This window comes from Vulpes lagopus, chromosome 13 (assembly GCF_018345385.1).
Source record: "Vulpes lagopus strain Blue_001 chromosome 13, ASM1834538v1, whole genome shotgun sequence".
Lineage (NCBI taxonomy): Eukaryota > Metazoa > Chordata > Mammalia > Carnivora > Canidae > Vulpes > Vulpes lagopus.
The window spans coordinates 51,372,747-51,393,574 of NC_054836.1; the positions used below are offsets into that span (position 1 = coordinate 51,372,747).

At 37.6% G+C, this 20,828-nt stretch overlaps 1 protein-coding gene across 7 annotated transcripts in view; it reads right to left on the reverse strand.

The window, feature by feature from the left end:
• The window catches only part of DOCK4 (dedicator of cytokinesis 4), a 409,301-nt gene that overhangs the window by 85,058 nt on the left and 303,415 nt on the right, over positions 1–20,828 (reverse strand). For all 7 annotated transcript variants that reach the window (XM_041727815.1, XM_041727817.1, XM_041727816.1 and 4 more), the window contains 3 exons: positions 19,608–19,735; positions 17,175–17,309; positions 6,852–6,950 (listed from right to left, as the gene is read on the reverse strand). In XM_041727815.1, coding sequence (XP_041583749.1) covers positions 6,852–6,950; positions 17,175–17,309; positions 19,608–19,735 — 362 coding nt within the window. The remainder of the gene's footprint in view (positions 1–6,851; positions 6,951–17,174; positions 17,310–19,607; positions 19,736–20,828) is intronic.

The following is a 20,828-nucleotide window of genomic DNA, read 5'->3' on the forward strand; positions in this document are numbered from 1 at the left end:
TATTTCCTTCACTTACGACTTTTGTCAAATACTATTTTAAAAACTTGCCACAAATTTCAAATGTGTAACACCCTTTGTATGGGGTTTGAATTCAATTAAAGGGTGTTAATAATCATTATCATGTTGAAATTCATATCCTTAAAGTTGAATGTTTAAGCACATTATGCAAAAATAACTCCCAAGTGGTCTTTAGTCTTCGAGAGCTATAGAACTATTTTTTAATAATAAAATGAAGACTATAAGTTGAGATAATTGTACAAAAAAAGATGGTTTGTGAGGCATGCAGATATTTATTAAGAGGGTTGTTTCATTCAACAGAAACACCGTTCTGGGCTGTGTGCTTAGGACACAAAGACATGGTCCCTCCTCTCAGAGAGCAGTCATCAAGGATCCAAGGAAACAACATTACAAGGCATTGTTGGGTGCTGTCACGGGGGTGGGGGTGGGGCACCGTATTCTGTGAACACTTCATAAGTAAAGTGATCCTTGAGCTGGATTTTATAGCAGGAGCTGAAATCAAGGAGGGATTAACAGGGGTGAAATTAAGCAATTCAAGGAGTAGTGGTAGAATGGGCATTTCAGGGAGACAAAAAAAATTATTCAGAAGAATTAAAAACTGTCTGTATGCTTGGTTAGGACTAGTAATTTTAAGTGGCTGTTGTGAAAGGGGTTTGGAAGAGAGTGGAAGGTAATGAGGACAGAAGGTAGACTGAGGACAGGGATGACCTGGCAGGGACTGGATCTTGTCCTCAGGGGTTTAAAGCTGGATTGTGACTTGATCAGACATGATTTTTCAAAGCTAGTGAGCCAGTATATGAGAGACAATGAGAGGTTACCCTAGTGCTTATACTTAACTTCCAGAACATGTACAATGTCATACTTCAAGCAGGATCCCCACAGTTCTTTATGAAAAGTCATAATCGACAAAGAACAGGAGACTCACTGCTCTCCATGTACAAGAAGTCCCATGGATATGGGCAAAACTTTAGCCCTCAGCAGAAGGTGGGTGTATAATAAAACATTACTGGCTACAGAAGGAGGAAAAAAAAACAACTCTAATTACTTGCTAGTCTTTGCTTTTGTTCATTTCTAAAATAATGCCATGCTCTACAGAAGGAAAGGGCTACACAATGCAGAGCACCAGCCCTCGGGTCCTTGCTCCTACACAGTTCTGCTGACATCGTGACTCACACCACTCATCACACAGAGCACCTGAGGACCCAGGAGGAGAAATGGTAATATGGTTCAAAATGCCAGAAGTCACTCCAACAATAACCCTGGAGATGTCCTAATTCTTCTAGCAGCAATGGAGACAAAACACTAATAATCTTAGTAGATACGAGAACTACACACTTCCAAAATTTGCTTTCATTTAGAAAACCACTGTGAAATGCAAGGCCACATCTTTCTTTGAATTGATAAGAAGAAAGAAAAAAGCAGTGATGCTAGGGCTAAAGAACATCAAAAATAATAATTTGAGTATCTCAACATAAAATTTGTCAGTATCAATGGAGGTTTAAAATGCATATATCCCATGACCCAATAGTTTGACTTCCAGGAATTCATTCTACAGCTCTAAGGGCAGAAGTCCATAGAGACAGGGGCATCATGATGTTCCCTGCAGTGTCCTTTCTATTGGCAAAATCAGAATCATCCTGTAGCTCAGCAAGAGGGGAATGCTTAAATTATCAGCATCCACATAGTGAAATTCAGAAGAATAAATGATACAGTGAGCTCTACAATATTCAGGACATATTATTGTGTGAAAAAGTGCAACTAATATGAAAAGTAGGATTCCATTAAAAATACATATGTGTGTATATATCATAAAAAACAGTCTATGAGGACACAACCTTATATATTAACAGTAGCTGCCTCTGGGAATTAGAATACACGTATGTGGAGGGGAGGGGGACATATACTTAATCACTTTTAAGCAGTAGGTTAAATGGGATTTTTAATGTCTAATCCCAGTATCAGTTATGATTTTCCATTAAATAGCACTTTAGTAAGCTGTACCTTTCCTTATGTATAGTTCCCTTATATATTATACATTCCATTTCTAACCTGAAGATAGTCACAAAAACCCCAAATAACCCTCCTTCCATTAATTTGGCTTTTTATCCCCCATTTCATGACCGGAACTGCCTTATTACTTTATACAGAGTTGACAAATGAAATTTCATGCAATTTGATAGCAAAGATTTTGGTTTAACAAACTTCATTAAAGTTTACAAAAAAGCTGAGTTTAGCTACCTAAGCAAAGAGCTCAGATGTTAATAGAATTCTAGGTCCTCTCAATTACTTCCTTGCAGGGGTGAAAGGAGTTTGGGTGAGATTAGCAGGAGTAAAATGAGGCACCGCAGGAAAAAAGTGTTTAAGCACTGCATCTGGCTCATGGCGGTGGGAGTGGGGGTAAGGAGATAGCCCATAACTGTCAGGGGGAACACCGTGTTTATATACGTCACGCTCATTTATAATTTAATGATTGAGATGCTCTTAATAACATCAAAGCATTGACAGAGATTGTTTTGTTAGTCTTGATATCCTTAATGTCTAGCCAGGGTGCTCAATAGATGTCTGCTGAATCAAATAATTGACACTTGTAATAAAATCATAATAGTGCCTACCTTTGGGGGTTCTTTTCAGGATTAAATGAGTTACTACAAATCAGCCTTTGAGAACAGTACCTTGCATGCACTAAGCATTTGCTGTAAGGGGTTCTCAGGTCCTTCCTCACAAGAGCAAAATCCCAAAGTAGCCTAAACATTTTGGTTTTATAATCAATTTGGCAGCAAAACCTGACCTGAGCTATATCGTTTTTATTTAATCCCACTTAGACTGAATATTTTTTGACTGCAGAAATATTAAGATGTTTGATTATAGCAGCTGTCCCAAATCCTACTGGAGGGGCTACATCATACTTGCTATGTGCACCATATTATGCTTCTGAAGTGTCAAAAGATTCTAATTTCTAAAAAACACATTATAATAATAAGGACTTTGCCTAAAGGACTGGGGCCAGGGTTACTATCTTTGAAAGATCTTGTAATATAGGTTTTAGCAGTATAAATAGAGGGTGTTTGGCTTTGAGGAAAAATGAGAACAAGAAAAATTGTCTGGGATGCCTTGGGTGGCTCAGTGGTTGAGCGTCTCCCTTCTGCTCGGGGCATGATCTGAGCCTGCTTCTCCCTCTGCTTGCATCTCTGCCTCTCTCTCTGTGTTTCTCATGAATAAATAAATCTTTAAAAAAAAAAAAAAAAAAGAAAAATTGATCTCTTAAAAGGTGATCTCTGAACTTTAAAAACACAGATTAAAACCAGATAATTAGCCTTTAGTAAAATAAGTGACCTTTAGCTTGCCTTCACCTCAGTTACCCCCCTTCCATTCTTCCTCGCAGTCAGGGCTACTTCTGTCCCCACCCCCGGCCTCCCCACCGCCGTCTCAGGGAGTCTCACTACCCTGAGTGCTTCTTCCTTACACCTCACCTTCACCTTATAATCTACTAGCTCTGATCAGCAACATTTAAACACGCTTCAGTCTCCTCCATCATAAATACTCCCATGACACCAAAGTTCTCCTTCCGTAAACACCTTATCTTCCTTTTCTTGAAACACGGTTTACATCTACTATCTCTTTTTCCCTTTTTCATTCCCCAGTTCATGACAGCTTGGCTTCTGTCCTCTGCACCGAAATTGCTCATCTAGTTCATCAACAACATTAAAGGACCCTTTTAGGATCTTAGTTCACCTCCTTGCAGTAGCAAGCAGTGTTCAACATTTCTTCCTTCTTAGTGCTTAAGATACTTTTTTTTTTTTTTTAAGAATTTTATTTATTTATTCATGAGAGACAAAGAGAGGGAGGCAGAGACACAGGCAGAGGGAGAAGCAGGCTCCCCATGGGGAGCCCGATGCGGGACTTGATCCCAGGACCTGGGGATCATGACCCGAGCCAAGGCAGACACTCAACCACTGAGCCACCCAGGTGCCCCAGTGCTTAGGATTCTATTTAGATTCCTTCAATTACATATTCTACACTCTCCTTGGACGTTCACATTTACTCTCATGATGTCGATTACTATTTATTGGCTGACAATTCCCAAATCTGCATCTGCAGCCCAGTTTTCTCCCCTGAACTTCAGACCCTATCTATTAAGACATCTCCATTTTGACGTCCCTCAGGTGACCAAACTCTAGCTGAAACTGGATTTATGTTCGTTCCCAAACCTGCACCCCCATACCTCCTGGGTTCCCCATGCAGTGAGCGGCACCAACATCTGGCCAGTTGTCAAAGAGTCTGGGAGTCATCTTCAACTCTTCTCTCCTTCACTTCTGTTATCAATTCTATCACCAGGACCTGCCAATTCAACTTCCTAAATGTCCCTCAAACTACCAATATGATCGATCACCTCACTTTCAGGTCATGGTTATCTCTAGCTCATACTAGTGCATCAGATCCTTTACAGGCTTCTGCCTCCTGTTTGACCTCAGTTAATTTATTTTCAAAGGTGCAACCAGACAGGTTTTTCTAAACTCAAATGTGATCATGGCTCTCCCTTTTTTCTTAAAATCCTCCAGCTTCCAAATGTCGTCAAAATAAAGTTCACAGACACTCTAAGTCTTGTGTCTTAAAACTCTGTTCCTCATACTCTATATTCAAACAATGAACAAATGTTTCTTGAGTGCCTACAATGTGGTAAGCATGTTCTGGGATCTGAGGATACAGCAATGCTTCACACAGCCAGGAGCTTATAATCTAGTGACTAGGGGCTGGGATTCACACAAACAAATAAACTAAAACATTCCAGATTTTGAATAACTATTAATAAAAGTGGTGCAGAGAGTATGCTTTGTTAGTATATTCTTTGTCATTTTAGTTGAGAGATCTGAATATCCTAGCCAAAGGCAGGTCCACTACACTCCTACTCTCCTATCTCTTAGCTCTCAGCTGAGATCACCCTTGGAAACTTTTCCTCATATTATGAATTTGGGTTGGCAGCAATTCGCAGATGCTCCAAAGCACCATGTGCTCACCCTGGGAGTTCACCACTTGTGGGGTTAATGCCTTCTACCTGTCTGATTTCTCCCCCTACAAGGACTGGACAATTTGTACCTGGCTGCATAATAAAACCAGTACTTGCCTGAATTTCTCAATCGATATTGCTTAAAGGATAGATTATTAATAGCATTCAATAATTTTCCCTGCCTGAAGGCCCAGTTAATTTTGAAGTGGGAAATTGTGAAAAGGTGTGTGGCTGACTGAAATGAGGAAAGGCCACATAAAACACTTTATTCATTACTCACTTCCATTTACTTTGTTATTAATGTGAATAATAAGGCATAAAATTCAATATCTGGATTAAATTAATTATGATTTTCAGTATGTTTCTCTGCATTTTTTTTATTCCCAGGCTCTGTAAAAATAAGTAGCTTTTCCTATATGAAATTTTGAAATATGAAGTCATAGTCTTCTTATGTAAAACCTAATAGTTCCTGGGGCACCTGGGTGGCTCAGTGATTGAGCATCTGCCTTTCGTGTAGGTCATGATCCTGGGGTCCTGGGATCGAGTCCCCACCATCAGGCTCCTCGCAGGTAGCCTGCTTCTCCCTCTATGTCTCTACCTCTCTATTTCTCTCATGAATAAATAAAATCTTAAAAAAAAACACCCCAAAACCTAATAATTCCTTAACTGTTTTACATATTTAACTTCTGAAGGAAGTTAATGACTGTATAATTATCCTCCTTTTTAACCACATGAATTTCTGTATGTAGAGTGAGCATCTTCTAAGGCCTTTTATCTGTTTTTAATTTTAAACTCAAGATTGAAAGTAAACATGAAAAATGTATTTTTAGGCATGGGTATATGCCAACTGACTTTCTGCTAGAGCAATTACATCTGCCCAAACCTGTTCTTTGTTTTGTGATTCAGCTTGTCAACTGCTCCAAGGTAAGTGAAAGATTCTTCTGAGGTCATACAACATCTTCCTGGCAGTTAAAAATCAAAGATAAGTGATTTCTGTGAGTGATCTATATTAAACAAATATACAAGTCTTTCCCTGAGGTGCTGTGAAGGCTTCTGGTCATACAAACGTTGCAGCACAACTGTTCCTACTGTCCTATAATTTAGCACCACCGGCGTGTAAGCACGCCGTCCATTACAAGGGTTTACATATAAAGGTGTCTGGGAAATTCAAGAGATGGAAGAGAAATCAAAGTAAATAAGAAGAGATGACAGGTCATTCCTCCAACTGAGGGCAATCAACTTCTAAGGTTTTAGTGAACACCACGAAGGAAATATTGATGTTCCCTAAATCTCAGCAAAGATTGAACTTTTATAAACCTGGCATCAATATTTTCTATTTAATGTCAGCCTGTCACACTAGCACAGCATATTGATTAGGCCGTAGCTGATAGAGAATATCAAATACAACTCTGCTCCCTGGTCAGAACGTTGTAGCCAGAACTCACTGTGGTTCTAGAGAGGGAGGAAATCAGCTAATATATTTACAGATTCTCCCTTCTATTAAGGCAATATTTCTAAGTCCACCTAACTAGAGTCAGTCTATTTGCTTTTGTCTCGTTAGGTCTGTGATTCTGTTTTAGTTTATTGGATTCTGCTGACAGGTATTTCAACTCCTATGTTCTTGTATAAAAGCAAAGTTAATTGCTTTGCTTGAGTCGTTGAAATCTTTAAGAGCCAAAATAGATAGACATGTGGATGAAGGTGAGAAAAAACAGCTTAGAATTTAACCGAAACAGGTAAGACAACTGTCAAGAAGCTCTCTTAACAATGATGAATGAGAACAAGGAAAGCTAGAAAGATATAGGAAATTTTAAAAAAAGTCACTTACCCTTAATTCTTCCTTTGTATTGAAACTATCAAGAAGTTGTTGATAATGTCTATCTGTCATTTGTCGTAATAGGGACAGGAGACAAGCAACAAACTCTCCCTAATTAAAAAAAAAAAAAGCATACTTTTTAGTAACAGTAAAAATGAACATCAGTAACTTACTCTGAACTGCCCTCATACAGAACATTAAAAAAAAAAAAAGTAGGATCTAAAGTCACTCTATGAAGTCTTTTAAATCAATTAACCATAATATAATAGTCAATATTTCTTCCTGTGATGAATGCCATTTACTTGTGTGTGTGTGTGTGTCTGTGTGTGTGTGTATATATATATATATATATATTTTTTTTTTTTTCGAATTAGGAGTAGATATTTTCCCTTGGGTGGAAGCTTCTCATTAGGAAAGTAACTTCACACACTTAACAGAGGTAAAGGCCATTGACGGGGCCTTTACTATGACTTCATTCATTCTGTTATTTGAAACTCATTATCAGTACTATGAGGGAAGGGGTATAATATTTATTTAAAGAAGATACATTGTAGGTTCAGTGGGCTAAAAGACTTGCCCAAAGTCACATCACTCAAAAGTGGAAGAGTTGAAGTTATCTCTATGTCTTTCTGACTCCAAAGCTCTTCCTGTAACCTCATGCTCCATTTTTGAATTCACATAATCTCCTCCAACTCATCTGAGTGCTGGTCTGCTGACTGGCAGGGTATAGAAAAGCCATATATTACAATGTTGGTTTCAAACTCCTTTTAAAAACAGTTTATTATGATCCTTTTCTGCTAGGGTGCTTTGTATTTGACTCCTAAAAAGTCCATTCTTAAGATTAATAATGAAAAAAAATAGCATCCATAGATTTGAAGATCTATAAAATTGCTATCACTTGCATTTCCCAAAGTACATCTAATTTAAAATATTTGTGTTCTGATGCAACCTCTTCTGCTCAGCGAAAAATGTATCTACTTTTAATGAGGACAATAACATTTAGAACAATATGAACACAACAAGAAGCAATCAGTGGTAACTGTAAATTTACAAAAAAGTACTTTAATTGGGGATTGATAGGGTGTTTTGTTTTGCATTTAAGTGGAAAGAGACTATAGACTTATGTGTAAAATCAGGGACTGAAAGCTCTTAGATTCGGGATTTTCCAACAGAGGCAGTTAAGTCAGGAAAGTCCCTAGCAGCTGCCAAGGAAGGGCTGGAGATACTACTTAATCACCATGTCAGGGTAACCAAAGATGCAGGCTGGCTTCTTGCAGGAGGATAAACATCTGTAATAGACAAGTATGACAAATGATTGTTCCTTCACACTTAATGGGCCAAATATTTAAGAAACTAACTAGTAAGGGCTAGTAGAAATCTAAGCTGAATACTTTGTTAATGAACAAAGAAACCCTTGGTACTTAACACAAGAAGTGGAAAATTTAAGGGCACAGTGAGTCATATTTTAGTGCATATGTGTGAGGAAACAATCCAAGGCTAGGAAAATAATGACTAAAAAGGACTGAGAGAACACCACCTGGTGCTCACACAGGACTGGGAATAGTACTTTATCTTATCGGCAAGACTGGAAAAACCTTGCCATTATTAGAGTATCAGAATACTAAAAAACATCTTCTCTCAGTAGCAGGGAAAAATTACACCTAGAACAAATGCTGCTCTGATCCTAAGAAAGCTCATATGCAAGATATATAACAATCAAATAGCTCCTAAGAAATTCAACCTCATTCCAGAGCAAAGTTCAAATATATTTCTAGGAATTAAAAAAAAATCCATTTTCCAATATAAAATTCACAATGTCTGACATTCAATAAAAAATTACAAGGCACACAAGCAGGAAAAAATAATGATGCAAATGAGGAGAAAAAAAGATCAATAAAAACAGGCCCAGAAATGACATAAGTAACAGAATTAGCAGTAAAAGGCATTAAAATAGCATTATTGCTGTAGTTTATATATTCAGGAAGCTATAAGCAAAGTTTGAAGATGTTAATTACAGACTTCAAAGACAGCAAAAAGACCCAAATTGAACTTTTAGAGATGAAGACTATAATGTGAGAGATGAAAATTTACTTAATAGGGCTAATGGCAGATTAGACCTCTGCAGAAGGAAAGATTACTGGACTTGAAGACAGTAGAAATTCTCCAAAAATTTTCTAAAAATGGAAATAAAAGAAAAAGTATCAGTGAACCACAGGACAACTTCAGGTAGCAGAATATATATGTAATTGGAGAGTTCAAAGAGGAGGAGGGCATAGAAAAAGCAATTGAAAAAATAGGAGAAAATTTCAGATTCTCAGAAAACTTAAATTTATGTATCAGAACATTTCAACAATCCTTAAGCACAAGAAACATGAAAAAAATACACAAAGTTACATTATAATAAACCAGAGATAAAGGACAACTTAAGGACAGCCAGTGGAAAAAAAACACATCACATAGGTACAAAGACAAGGATGAGATATTTATTAGAAATAATACAAGCTGGAAGACCATGGAGCAACATCTTTGGAGTACAGAAAGAACAAAAACCACTATCAATCAAGACTGCATTACCCAGCAAAAATTTTTCAAAAAGAAAGACAAAATACTTTTCAGACATTCCAAAGCTTAAACAATACACCACTTCTATTCAACATTATACTAGCCAGTGCAATAAAGAACAAATGATGAAAGGAATATACATTGGAAAGGAATAAAAAAATCTATTGTTATTCACAAACAACGTATTTGTGTACATAGAAAATGCTATCAAATCTATAATGAGCCACTAGAACTACTTAATTGAATTAGTAAATGTCTCAGAATACAAGATCAATGTACCAAAATCAATTTTACTTCTACATATGAGAAATGAGTCATTAGAAACGGGCATTTAAAATAACATAATTTATAATACCATTGAAACATGGAAGTACTTGGTGATATAAATGACAAAAGATCTGCACACTAAAAATCATAACATACTGATGAGAACAATTAAAGAAGACCTAGCTAAATAGAAAGAATACTATGTTCATGGATTGGGAGATTTAATATTGTTAAGATGTCAATTCTACTCAAATTGATATACAGATTCAGTGTAATCCCAATCAATATGACAGCAGGCCTTTTATAGGGTAGAAATGACAATCTGATTTTAAAATTCATATGGATATGCAAAGGACTTGAAATAGCAAAACACCATTCAAAAAAATAAAGTTGAAGGAACTTCAAGATTTACTATAAAGTTATGGTAGTCAGGATACTGTGTTACTGGTGTCAAAATGGGAAAAAACTGATTGATGATAGAACAGATTTGCCCAAACAAAAAAACAACCAAATGTTCACCAAAGGGTGAATGAATAGACAAATGGTAGTATATCCATATAATGAAACACTATTCAGCATTAAAAAAGAATGAACTATTGATATGCACAGCAGCAATGAAGAAACTCAGATAATTATACTGAGAGAAAGTGGTCAAAATGTCACCACCTCTCACCAAAAAAAACCCCCAAACTAACAGTAACTATGTACTGTAGGATTCTATTCACATACAATTCTAGAAAGGCAAACTTAAGGGTAGTAACAGAAAACAGGTCAGTGGTTGCCTGGGAATGATGTAGTATGGAGGATAAGAGGGAGAAGAGAGAGAGGGGGGCAAAAGGAAACTTTTGAGAGTGATGGATATGTTATTCATCTCGATTGTGATGATGGTATACAGGAATACATATGTCAAAACTTACCAAATTGTATACTTAAGAACATGTACAATTTTTTTTGAATGTCAACTACACTTTAATAAATTTAAGAAAGACATTATGACAACATTATCATTTATGAAATGGTACTATGTGTAAGTTACTATATTTTGATTATTATCAAACTCACTCCCTAACAGAGTTGGGTGGATACTATTAACTTCATTTTACAGTAAGATCTGTAAAGGTTATGGTATTTGTCCCAGGTCTCACAGTCAGAAAATGGCAAAGCTAGGATGTGAACCCAGCCATCTCTGGTTCTTCTATTACTGCTCAGACTGATTTGATTTACAGAGGAAATATACTTGAGCTTGAGGTTATATTTCAAATTTAAATAGGCATCTAAGAATCTATCAGGTGATAATCAATGTCTGATTTTTTAACCTCTCTCTTAAGTCTCAATTTAAAAATACAAATCCTACTTAGCAGAAACCTATTTAATTCCTCATCTGTTTTTCTACATCCTAACTACACTATCTCTAATATAGCTCCTAGATTAATATTCTTAAAATGTTTATTCCTAAAACATGCCATCCTGTGAATAGTGACATACCTTAAAGTTGGAAGAATTACATATTCCTACAATAATTTTAGTAATAAGAAAAAAATTATTCAAAAAACAAGAGCCTTTCATTAAGTCTTTACACTCAATGTACATAGGAACACTTCTTTGAATCCATGTTATTATCTATATTTGTTACATCTGGTATAGACTGCAAACAACTTATCCTGGTATCTCATCTTTGGCACATTTACAATGTGTTGTTAATCTGAACATCTACTCTGCAATGTCATTTTGTTTATTCACTTAATTTATTTAGGAACTCTAAGCATATGTCTATTGGCCATAGGAACATTTTCCTAGGTATATCTCCTAAGGCAAGGGAAACAAAAACAAAAATAAACTACTGGAACTATATAAAAATAAAAAGCTTTTGCACAGCAAAGGAAACCATTAACAGAACAAAAAGACAACCTACCTAATGGAAGAAAATATTTGCAAATGATATATCTGATAAGGCATTAATATCCAAAATATATAAGTAACTTAACACAACGCAACACCAAAAAAAATCAAACAATGTGATTTAAAAACAGGCAGAGAACCTGAATAAACATTTTTCCAAAGACAACATACAGATCGCCAACAAGTACACAAAAAGGTGCCCAACATCACTCATCAGCAGCAAAATGCAAATCAAAATCACAGAAGGTATCACTTCACACTTGTTTGAATGGCTAAAATCAAAAAGGCCAGAAACAACAAGTGTTGAAGAGGATGTCGGAAAAAAAAAAAAAAAAAAGAATCCTTGTGCACAGCTGGTGGGAATGTAAATTGGTACAGCCACTGTGGAAACAGCATGGAGTTTCCTCAAAAAATTAAAAACAGAAAATACCATATAATCCAATAATCCCACTACGAGGTATTTACCCAAAGAAAATGAAAACATTAACTTGAAAGAATATATGTATCCTTGTGTTTACTGAAGAATTATTTATAATTTACAATAGTCAAGACACATGTCCTACATGTCTATCAATGAACAAACAGATAAGGAAAAGGTGGTAAATATACATCATGGAATATTATGTAACCATAAAAAGGATGAGATCGTGCCATCTGAGACAACATGGATGGATCTAAGTGAAATAAGTCAGACTGAGAAAGAGAAATACTATATGATCCCTCTCACAAACAGAATCGTAAAAAAATAAACAAACATACAAAAAGCAGAATTAGACCTATAAATACAGAGAAGTGATGGTTGCCAGAGGGGATGGGAGTGAAAGGTTAAGCAAAATGGATGAAGGAGGGGGGAAACACAGACCTCCAGTTATGGTATGAGTAAATCACAGGAATAAAAGGCAAAGCGTAAGGAATACAGTCAGTGATACTATACAAACAATGCAATAGTACAGATGGTAGGTACACTTGGGGTGAACACAGCATAAGGCACAACCATGTCCAATCACTAAGTTCTACACCTCAAACTATACAACATTGTGTGTCAACTATATTCCAAAAAGATGTCCAATATTTTAACTAACATGTTTTCATCTATAATGTAATTTTTGTTTTTAAAATATTTTAAATGTCCAGGGGCACCTGGGTGGCTCAGTAGGTTGGGCATTTGTCTTTGGCTCAGGTCATGATCTTAGGATCTTGGGATAGAGCCTCACAGTGAGCTCCCTGCTCAGTGGGGAGTCTGCTTCTTCCTCTCCTTCTGCTGCTCCCCTGGCTTGTGCACTCACATGCGTGTGCGCTCTTTCCCCTTCTCTCTCAATTAAGTAAGTAAAATCTTTAAAAAATTTAAGTGTATGTATAAAAACCTAAGACTCAACAATTTGTTAAGAATAAATGAAAACCATTCGTGGCCAAGATTAGCTTTGTTTCAGTGTGGGAATTTACATATACATCGCCTTTAAAACAGTAGGTGTCTCCGTGGCTTGCATCCGTTTTATGTATACGTTGAGTATGGTGGGCATTTCTATCAATAATTGTGAATAACAAGAGTATTAGATGGCTACTGTGGCCCTCATGAAACCTTCTATTATACATATGCACTATTTTTTCCAGAAATTTCTTACAGAATTCTGCATCCCTTTCCCTCTTCTGACCACAAGCCCACAGTGCATGAAAAGTTTAGACAAGTGTATCTTTCTTAGACATGGTCTGTGTCGAGTTGAGTCACCTGCACTATAAATGGTGATTAACTAAATTATCTGCAAAGAAGGAAGCATTTATAAATTGTAAGGAATTCTGAAGTCCAATTAGTTGAGGGTGTGAGCAAATGGCCATATATGCTGCTTTTATTAAAACTGCTTCCACACATAATTAGATTTTTGAAAGGAACCGATTACAATGGTGTTTTTTTTCTTTCTAGCAAGAGAGAGCACTTCAAAGTTTAAAGAACAGTTGGTAAAGGAACAAAAAGTACAATCCTTTTAAATAGCAAAAATAAGGCTACTGTTATCTAGAATTATGATAGAGCGGAAGCCAGTCCTTCTGTCAGCTTTATGGGGGGGTAGGGGGCTAGCCATGGTACTTGCCAAAGAACTGGAACACTTCACCATGACACGCTGTGGGAACTGCTTTTACCCACAGTACGTCTACTTATTGTAGGCACTTTTTCTGCAAAGATTGAAAAGTGTTCAATGGAGGACTACCATCTAAATGTCTTGCAGCATAAAATCAAAGGAGCCAAATAATTCAAGTGCATGTTTCCTTTTTTTTTTTTTTTAAAGATTTCATTTATTCATTCATTCACACACACAGAGAGAGAAGAGAGAGAGGCAGAGACACAGGCAGAAGGAGAAGCAGGCTTCACGCAGAAAGCCCGACATGGGACTTGATCCCAGGTCTCTAGGATCATGACCTCGACTGAAGGTGGCGCTAAACCGCTGAGCCACCCGGGCTGCCCTCAATTGCATGTTTCCTAAGCAAATTTCAATCCGCATACCTTGAGAGAGTTTGGTTTTTCAGGGGAGGTACAACGTGGGTATGCTGGGGTAAGTTTCTTTCTGTGATTTTTCCTAAAATTTAGAACAATGGAAGAATAGTCTGCCTGCCCTATTCCCAACTTCATCTGCAAATCTGATTCACTGCCTTTAAGTCTTCTAATTTGCATTGATTATTACATTGGGAAGGCCTGAGGGCCATGCGTGCATATCCCAGAGAGGTCTGTCACCGACAAAACCTGCCTATGGATAGAAGCAGTCTGAAAAAGGGTTTTAGCTTCTGGCCTCAGGCAGTCTTTATCTGCAGCCAGGATTCACTCTGAGGTTTGCTGGGCCATTATAATTTAAAAACTATGTTAGAGCTGTATTGCCAGGAAGCAGTTAAAACACTGCCATCTAAACCATAATGAAGGAGAACTTTCTCCTGCTTTGGAGAAGATGGGATAGATATATTTTTACCTAATCCTCCTGCTCAGTACCACGTTTAAAACCTCGCTATTACATAGAGAACAAACAGAAAAGTCTGACGGTGGAGAAAAGACAGCAGTCTGGCCAGGGACCTTGTGATCTGAGGAAGGACATGGTACTGAGTTCTCTGTGTGTTCTTTCTGGTTTGGAGATGCCACACCTGGAGTTGAAGAAGCTGGCCACTCTGAAACACCAACAATTACAAACAACAAAAATCCCCAACACAAGTCTACTCTCTTTGGCCAATGGATCAGGCAAAGGGTGATTTAGTAAGACAAAACTTTCAGTCATAATGGCCCTACTCCAGTTGAACACCGCAAAAAACTTTGGCCTCATCCACACCGAGTGGGCAACTTAGACTTCCATGCTTACCAAGCTGTGCAGAGGTGCCCTCATATCTTCCTCAGAGAAAGCCAAATCAGGAACCAGTACTTTCAGGCTCAGTGGTCAGTGTTAGTGAAGACAGTATGGGGAACCGAACTTCTACCTCTGGCCATTAGGAGTTAGCACCCTCCCCCTTCCCCTACCAGTGGTATCACATAAAGCCAGCTAAAACAAGGTTTATATAAGATTCAGAGTCTCATAAGATAAAAATGTCCAGACTTCAATTAAAAATCACTTATTAGACCAAGAACCAGGAAGATCTCAAATTGAGTGAAAAAAGACAATATAAGTCAATACTGAGTAATAGAGTATTAGAATTATCTGGCACAGCTTATGCAAAAATTTGTTTGTTGACTCAAATGTAAAAAACAAAACTGTAAAAGTTTTAGGGAAAAAAACCTGGGAGATAAACTTTAGGATATAGGTCTAGACAAAAGAATTCTTAGACTTGACAGCAAAAGCATGATCCATTAAAGGAAATACTGATAAATTGGATTTCATCAATATTAAAAACCTTTAAAAAGACCTTGTTAATAATCTGGATGAATCTCCAGAGAATTATGCTGAGTTTAAAGAAAAAAAGCTTATTACAAAATGTTATATACTGCATGATTTCAGTTCTACAACATGCTTGAAATGACAAAATTATAAAAATGGAGAACAGATTTGTGATTGTTGGGGCTGAGGTGAAGGTGGAGATGGGAAGGAAGTGGGTTGGATTGTAAAAAGGCAACATGAAGGATCTTTGGGGTGATGGAAATATTCTGTGTCTTGACTGTATTAATGTCAATATCCTAGTTGTGATATCGTCCTATAGTTCTGTAAGATATTACCATTGTGGAAACTGGGTAAAAGCTCTGTAATATTTCTTACAACTCTAATAATTCTTACAACTGCAAGTGGCTACAATTACCACAAAACAAAAAGTTTAATTTAAAAAACATGAAAAGTAAAATAAAATCAACCCCCCAAAACCCCAAACTTCCAAATCCATAATGAACCCCAGGAGTCTTAAGCAACAATGACATGTTTTGAGCATTTACTTTGGATCAAGTAGTGTGCTAAATATGCAAAGCCAAATGTACATCCCACGATGTAGGTACCATTTTCCACATGAAACTGAAAAATCAATTGCTTGCTCCTCTCTTCTTTAAACGAGGCAGTACAGCTATTACACACATCAGGAAGCTTTTCATACTATCTTTAAATTAATTTGTTGAAAGAAAGGGTTTAATTTTGTTTCCCAAACTCAGAGCTTGGTTTCCTCAGGTAAATCTCAGCTCTGAAAGCAGAGAAAATAAAATTCAAAACAACGTGGCCATCCTGAAACAGGAGAACTTGGTAGGAGAGTCAGGGCAGACTCTTTATTTTTTTAGGTAAAAATAAAAATTATTTTCATCAGAGGCTAGGCAAACATTCTTAAGACAGAGGTTCTACTGTGGATGATTTATAGAAAGAATGGCAAACGCTGACATTTTTGTAAATATATGTGAAAGATATATAGCATCTACTGATTTTTGAAAGAACAGTCATTTCTGATATTTGAAAGAACATTCTTAATCAGATCTAAAAAAAAAAAAAGTCCCATTCTTGGTCAACTGAATGTGAACTTTAAATAGAATCCACCCATCCACCTATCCATCCATCCAACTCTCTCTACAGACAAACACACACACGTATATATACACATACATAAACTATCAGACACATTATTTCTTAGTATTTTCTAAATCACGTTATATTAGACTCATAAAACTATGGAGCTTGAAGGTTACTTAGAAATTACCACGTCAAACTTTCTCATTGCATGGCTGAGGAAACTGAGGCCTCCCTAAGTTAAGGTCCTTATTATTCACAGTGAAAAATCCAGAATTAGAATTCAAGGCCCTTGATTCCTGGTTCTCTATTTCACTATTCTCATTTTCTCGAGCAATTTGATGGCTAAAAAGAGAATGAAGAGTTATCAAGAGGACTGGGGACACAGAATCACACGTTAATTTAAATTGGGCAAAGTGAGAGCTAATAACAAATTCGGCTTCCTGAAATTAAACATATCTTAACCCAAGATCTTGTAACAAACAGTGCTTCTTATCTTCATTCCCTGGTAAAATGAAAGTAGCTTCATGTATATTTGAAACAGACATGGGTCACTCACCCAAGGTCACATTTCCCAGATTCCCATAGCAACCCACCCTCAAAGGGACACAAGCTTTTATAAGCACAACTATGCTCTGTTCCTATGCCATTTGCTTTATGATCTTACAGTGACATCCTGGAACTGGAGCCGCATGGCGGAGCCGGACGGCTGAGGTCGACTGGTGATCTCTAATATGGTTCTCAGCAGGATGTCCAGCAGGCTGGCCACTATCACATCTATTTCCTCCAACACAGATTTTTCCTTAAGAGAAAAAAAAAATAGAGTTCAAAAAATGGTAGCTTATGTATCAGTCTCTCTTTAACAGAAAAGGGAGGAAAAACCCATATTTCCAAATACAGAATCAAAAAGTCAGGGGATCTGCGAACTTGGATTGGGCCTCACCTATGTCACCTAAGTAAATGACCTTCTTTTCCAGAAAACAAAGGCACAGGGAAGTTCACAGCTCACTGTGAACTCACAGCTCACTCAAGAGTACCTAACGAGGCTGTGCAGTGGACACCTGACACGCAAATGAAAAGGTGAGGTGATGTCCTGGAAAGCACGCCAGGCTTACTCAGAGTAGCGGCTATGCACTGACACGGTGTGTGATGTGATCCAGTCAGTTTGCCTGAGTCTGATTCATCACTTGAAAGTCTCTCTTGGGCCCCAAAGTCCTTAATTCTTTTTTATCGTGCTTACATATACTCTTCTCATCACTTGAGTTACACAGGTCATTTTCCAGAGCTGTCTTATAAGTGCAGATGACTACTGCTATAAAAATGATTTTTAAAACATTCTCATGTAAGATGAGCAAACAGCATTCAGTGTTAGATGAACACCAAGAGCTCCAGACTAGACGTAAGACCAGTGGCCACGGGGGGCACAGCTCCTCTAAAGCAAAATTAGTACTTGTATCCAAGCCCCTAGGACTTGAGAGAGAAACCCAAATTGCTCTGCACTGACTGTATACGTAGTAGAGCTGGATTCTTATTACATCTGCAGAAGATAAAACTCTGTGTCCAAAGGCTCCCTACCAAGAAGACTGCCATTCCGAAAAGAACCAGCCAAACAAAAATAAAAACTTTTACAAAGTATGGGTTTGAAACAGCTTTTTAGCCAGGGATTTATGATAAACTGTCTTACACTTGCAAGATAACTACCAAGGGTTCCCTTCTACCTCCCAACCCCATGCCCCATCCCCAGGGCAGAGTTTCTGTTCTGAATTCCCTATCAGGTAGGTCCAAAAGTCGACTGTAACTTCCAAACTGACACAAACAGGAGAAATTAAAAAAAAAAAAATCTTTTCCACTACTGCTGATACTGGTTTTCAGTTTTCGGCAGCGAGCTATCTCACTTAACAGAATTACGGTTTGCAAAAACATTCACGCTAGGCATGCGATAGCTATTCTTTACTGAATTACACAGAAAAGTTTCAAAGCAAAACTAGCATTTCCTCCCATCGTCGCTCTTCTCGCCAGTCCAGGATCAACCTTGGGGGGCCTGGGATCATGGGGATGGGTAAAAGTCAGTCTTCCCTCCCCAGGCAGGTTTCTCTTAATTGCACTTTTTATACACAGATCTTCTGACCCTTTCCTCTCAAATGCCAACCTGTTCCCATAGTGTAGGGCCCTCTCACCACTAATTCCACTGGGGGTGAGTGGGAAGGGGAGGTCCCAGGCCAGCTCACCGCTGAGCCCTTCAGAAGGTGAAGGATCATAAGGATCATAAGGAAGAGTGACAAAGATGGGGAAACTATGTAGCATAGGTCTAGAAGGGAGGCAGAGAAATAAAGGTCCCTGCATTACTCTGCACACGCCGTCAAAGAGGACCATAATGCCAATTCACGGCTGCAACTGAGAGAACTAGAACAGGACATCCCTTCTATGGGAACTTCACATCAGCCCCGTGAGCCATGGACATGCACACTCTAAGAGTTGTCCCCATTTCTAAGTAAGCATGTGATTTTTTTTTTCTCTATTTGTCCTGTATCCTCTAATGCAACTATATTGCATCAAGAGTCAGGTACATCCATAGGAATTCCCAAATCCATAACAATTTAGTGATAACTGTTGAGGCTGAGTAATGACTGTAGTGAGAGATACCCTCAGTCTCCTGGAGCTTTCCTGTTTCTCCAACTTCTGCAGGGCAGGGTCCAACGGCCATGGCCAAGCTCAGAGCATCACCATGCAGCCTTCCACAGAATGAGCCCAAAAAGACTTCACTCTGCAGGCAGTAATTTATTCTTGCCACAGAGTATTCATCATATCAAGATTAAAGACACATGTAGGAGGCTTTGAGATTTCTAATTTTTCTCACTGGGTATTCAGTTCTTTCTCGCAATACAAGTTTAGGGAAGCCAGGTTATTTGGGGTTACAGCAATCTTACAAGGTTAAAAAAAAATTATTTCAGAGGAAAAAGAAAATGTCCGACCCAGCTGGAAGTAAAAGTTCAGAGTCTCAGAGGGTTACTCTTCAGTGTGGTTTCTCTGAAGACCTTAACATTTTTATTTCCAGAAGCCATTTGATGGGAACTACATACTATGACCTGTATTTACTTACTGAGCTATTTTTCTTGATGAGACAAAATACGTTGCTTAGGATACGTGCGCACATGATCAGGTCCTTCTGTTCTTGCAGGTGCATATGGAGGTGATGTAACACGACGGGCAGGAGAATGTACCTGGAATCTGGAGAGAGAAGCAACGTTAGTGTCACATCTGTGGAGCCCCACACCAACCTTGCACAAATCCTTATCTACTCTTTAATCTAATTGTAATTGTTAAATGATTAACACAGTTAAAAGGTACATGACTGATATTAAAAAGCAGTGGTTCCTTTCCCCAATCCATGATTCCTGCACTCAAGAGAGGCCTTTGATTCTTGTACTGAAATATTTTTTAAATTGTTTGCTTTACCTCCAAATATCTAAATGGTATGCTTACCCGGCCATTTTCTGATTTTTTCATTGAGATCAACTATTTACTGACTTCTTACTGTAGTAGTTGAAAATTTAGGTATTTTTTTTTTAACCTTCTTTTCTTCTCCCCAGTCTCACAAAAACAACCCCCCCTCAAAAAAAAAAAAAACTATCACAATTTCTGGCTAAATTAATGTTTTGTATTTGCTAACATTCTGATTTCCAGTGCTTTGCACATGACCATATTTTTGTTTTACTTTTGTTCATCTGTCTTTGGAAGCTTTTGGGAAATTGTTTCTGGTAATTCAAAATTTCCTAATTGTGTGCCTTGCGTTGTCCCTTGATATCTACAAATTTGTGTCCTTCAGCTCTGGAAACTTGCCTTGAAATACTTCTAGGATTGTTTTCTTCTCTCTAGATTTTTTGTTCTCTGGAATTCTGACTACATTTACATCATGAATGTCTTAAACTATCTCTCTTTTTAAGTACTTTATCATCCTTTTGTCCAGCTTCTTTATCTTCAAACTTTTCAATTTTTTAATTTATGCTCTCATATATTTAATCTCCAAGAATTCTTTCTTATTTGCAAGGCTAGTGTCACAGATGTGCCACCTGTGCTATCACACAGGTTCCTGTGCTCAGAAGGGCCCCACACTTGTTTTCATGCCCTGTGGCTCCTATCATGCAATTCCTAATAATTTTCAAAGAAGAGGCGCTGTATTTTCATTATGCAGCCATTCCTGTTTATTTCTCTGAGTGATATCCTTTTATAACATGTTTCATGGATCTTCTCTCTCTGGGTTAGTCAGAGACGATTTTGTGATATATTTTTTTTCTCCTTGAACTATCTTTTTCTTTCAAGT